General features: G+C 30.7%; 1 protein-coding gene across 1 annotated transcript; it reads left to right on the forward strand.

The window, feature by feature from the left end:
- Nucleotides 1–786: 786 nt before the first annotated feature.
- Nucleotides 787–2,809, forward strand: LOC107879572 (protein ASPARTIC PROTEASE IN GUARD CELL 1). The gene is made up of 2 exons (XM_047405431.1): nucleotides 787–1,723; nucleotides 2,265–2,809. Exons 1-2 carry the CDS (start codon nucleotides 880–882, stop codon nucleotides 2,495–2,497), a joined length of 1,077 nt encoding a protein of 358 aa, XP_047261387.1. The 5' UTR covers nucleotides 787–879; the 3' UTR covers nucleotides 2,498–2,809.
- The last annotated feature ends 1,220 nt before the right edge of the window (nucleotides 2,810–4,029 follow it).

A 4,029-nucleotide genomic window follows, 5' to 3' on the forward strand; every position in this document is an offset into this window, starting at 1 on the left:
AGCTTTGTTGCGTGAACCTTTTATCATCAATTAGATATCAAAAAGAAAAAAAAAAAAAAGAAAAAATGGAGAAGAGCTTTGTTGCAAGTCTATTCATCAATTTTTTTCCTAACTTGCTCCTTTCATAATTAGATTTCAAATAGAATGGAAAAGGATTAACATATATTAGTTGACTATATAAGTTTTAGTCTTTGTTTTATTGGAATATTGTTATAACTGTTGATTAAACCGGGTTGATTCACATGTTTTATCTCACTATATATTTCAATCGGCTCAACATATTGATTTTAAATTAAATTCAGAATTTTTATATATTATTTTATTCCTTTTATGGACCTAGGTAAATATCTTTAATATATGTCTCTAATATCTTGTACCTTATTTAGGAATATATTTTACTTTATTTAGGAATGTATCTCTTTATTATTTTGTACATTTTAGATTTAAATGATTTGAAGTTGACACTTGTTAGGTTTTTTCAATATCATCACTTGTATAGATAGGACATTGTACTTCAATTTTATTTCACATTCAATACAATTAATTCTAATTCAATTATTCGAAGTATTCAATTCAATCATTCAAGTTGAATCATTCATTCAATTCTCTTTCAATTTTTTACCAATCACCTTCAAACTACTTTCAATTTTTAACATGTTTACCCGGGAAAAAAAAGGTTTTGGCGACATTATCAATATTTTTCCTGTTTAGAACATTTGATAGAATTATCAAAAGAAAGGGAAGAAATTATTACTCTATATAACTGCTAAAAACTAAGCACATAATCTGCAAATAAATTTTCAAACATGGGAAATTTCCTTCATGTTGTAGCTGTGGCACTATTACTTGTCCTTTTCTCTGATATCTTAGTTGCAACAAATGAGAACATCCATCATTCTCTCAACTACACATCCATTTTGCAAGCCAGAAAAGACTTCATGTCTCTTGATATCTCCAATCTTTCTTATCATTCACCATTCCCTTACAGTCTTCCTCTCTGAAAAAGCAAAGTTCAAGGACTATGACTCATTACTGGATGCTCGTCTTGCTCGATCGGTGGAGAGATCAGAAATGTTATCTTCCATGTCTGAATATTCACCTGATGATCTTAGCCATCCAGATAACCCGATAACCACCAGAACTTATCCTGACCACGGTGAAGTTGTGGTTGCCCTTTGGATTGGCAGTAATTTACAACGTGAACTACTACTTCTTGATACTGGAAGTCGTCTCCTTTGGTGGCAATGTGGTCCATGTGAACCAAACGGATGTTACGAACAAGAAAAGGAGGGATTGTACGATTCAACTCTATCCAAACATTTCCAACAGATTAATTGTGTTACAGACAGTGCAGCTTGTTTCGATGGTGGTCGAGTTCAATGCTCTAGACAAACAACACAATGTTTGTATGAAGTAAAATATGGAAGTACTGGTGCAGGACCAAGGTCTTATGGATTTATGGCATATGAACAGATAACATTTTCTTCAATACTAGATTATGCAAAAATTAAATTTGGTTGTGGAAAAAATCAAACGAAGGGTGCAAAATTCCCAACACAATTTAGTGGAATTGTTGGTCTTGGTGCTGGTTTATATACAAATGGACTTGAGTGTTATTCATTACCATCACAACTTGGTGCTACTACTTTCGCTTTGTCTATTCCTTCTTCAACTTCAGGGAAGGAGTCTACACTCACCTTTTTCGGAACCCCATGGAATACAGGTTAGTTTTTAATTTCTCTGGTTTTTCACTTAGCACATAATTTAAGAATGTAAAGAAGTTTTTTCAATCTTGTGGTTTTTAACTAAAAATATGTTAAATGTATCAAACATTTATTAATTTTATGATCTTAAACATGACATGTGAAAAGTCAGAATTAAAGATTTATCTTAAAAATAAAGAGACATAATTTTTTTAAAAAAAGGACTAAAAGAAAAGTAGTACAACCAAATTAAAATGAAGAGAGTATTATTTTTGTTAAAAACCTACTAAAGAAAGTGAACTAGTCTCTATAGTTTGATTAAAAACAAGTTATTGTATAATAAGGATAGAGTTGGTGATTTCTTCAATGGTGTAAGTTGCAGATTGTTTCAATCATGTTGAGTAATTAGAATAAAACATAAGAGATATGGAATCTCTTATAAGTTTATAATGGTAAATTAATTTGTCTTATATTAGGTAATTAAGTTTAGTCGTATAAAGTTTATTTTTATTTTCTTGAATTAGAATTTAATGCTCCTACATGAAATTAATTTGACAACAGGTGCAGAGGCAAAGCTGATGAGGAACGACAAGTTCCCTTCATTTTACTACCTATCGAACTTGGACAAAATAACGATTAACGACAGGGAAGTTCCTATTGATCCTTCTCATTGGGATTTTGGCCCTGATAAATATGCCTATGGTGGCATATTTATTGATACAGGAGCCCTTTTTACCACATTTCCAGATGATGTTTATATCAAATTTAGAGATATATTTAGGTCAGAAGTTTAAAATATGTCATTGGTTCGAAGACCACGTACAGCTATACTTGATACTTGTTATCGGGCAGATAAAGTTGATGCTGTAAGCTTTTATTTTAAAGGTAGTAAAATGCCTTTTTTTGTTCGACAAGAACAAGTGATGGTACTACATAAGAGAAGTTATTGTATGGGTTTTCGTAGTTCAGGTAGTAAGAGTTCCATGATAGGTGCTAGGGTGCTACAGACTTTTGGAATGACCTTTGATCTTGATCAGGGGCGGTTGACCTTGTCTCCAAATGCTTGTGAATGAATAAAGAGATTCTTGGTATGATTGCTTAATAAAGAGATTCATGTTTTGAGTTTTGCCAAAAGTTAGTTTCATTCTTGTGGTGTCACGGCTCAAATTCGAGATCATGATGGTACATATCCAACTCTCTCTGATAGGTAAGCTAAAACCCAATTTCAAATATAATATTCGATGTATAGGAGCGAAAAAAAATGAGAATAGAATAAAACCCGATTAATAGAAGAAGATGAGAATAGAATAAAACCAGGTTAATAGAAGAAGATGAGAATGGAATAAAACCCGGTTAATCTACAAAGTATATTACTTAATAGAATAGAATAGTCATAGTTAAACATAGATAATTCCAGGTTTGATAGTCACTAATACGAGCCACTAACTACATTAATCAAAGAAAAATCTGAGTGTCACACCCCTTTTTCGCTCGGAGAGAATCGAGTCGAAGGGTTTTTTCAATTAAAGTGACGATATTGAATAGGGATTAGTTTATTAATAGAGTCGCCACTTGAAATTGAGTTATGGTGTTCCAAGTCACATTATTGAATTCCTAATAAAAAGGAAATGATTCTTTGTTGGTCTGCGAAAACAGAAGACCGAGTAAGGAATTCTATTGACCGAGGGAAAGGTGTGAGGCACCCCTCGAGTCCCGTTGTTCCATCACGGTCGCTTTTATTGACTTATCTTGATTTAAATTATCTTTAATAAATTATATTAAGGTCTAGGTTCGCTCATTTTTCAATGTCTAATAACTGTCTATAACTCTTGTATTAAATTGGTGAAAATTAAAAAAAATAATTATAAAAATATTTGTCAAGGTGCATTATTGCATCTTTTGAATTTGAAAATGTCTCAGAAAGATGCGCACACCGCATTCTTATTTGAGACGGATATATTAAACTTATCTAAAGTTTATCTAATGTTAAAAATGTAGTTTGCCGCTTAAAAAATCATAACAATTTATTTATTTAAAAAAAAAGTTATTTATTCTTAATGGTAGACTAAAACAATTAAATAATTACTAAATTTTATTAATAATAATAAATAAAATAATAGAATCATGAATAAACGAATTTACCCATATTATGCTAAATTTAATATTATCTCTAAAATTTATTAGATTCTTAATTTTCATACAAAATTAAATCATAGTTATGAGATAATTTAAATACGAACTCATATTCAGTAATTTGCTCAAACATATTCATCAATTCTTTGCAAAATGAGTCCAATTGTCACTAAAATTATTAATTAAAAAGTAA

This window comes from Capsicum annuum, unplaced genomic scaffold (assembly GCF_002878395.1).
Source record: "Capsicum annuum cultivar UCD-10X-F1 unplaced genomic scaffold, UCD10Xv1.1 ctg78530, whole genome shotgun sequence".
In the NCBI taxonomy this organism is placed as follows: Eukaryota; Viridiplantae; Streptophyta; class Magnoliopsida; order Solanales; family Solanaceae; genus Capsicum; species Capsicum annuum.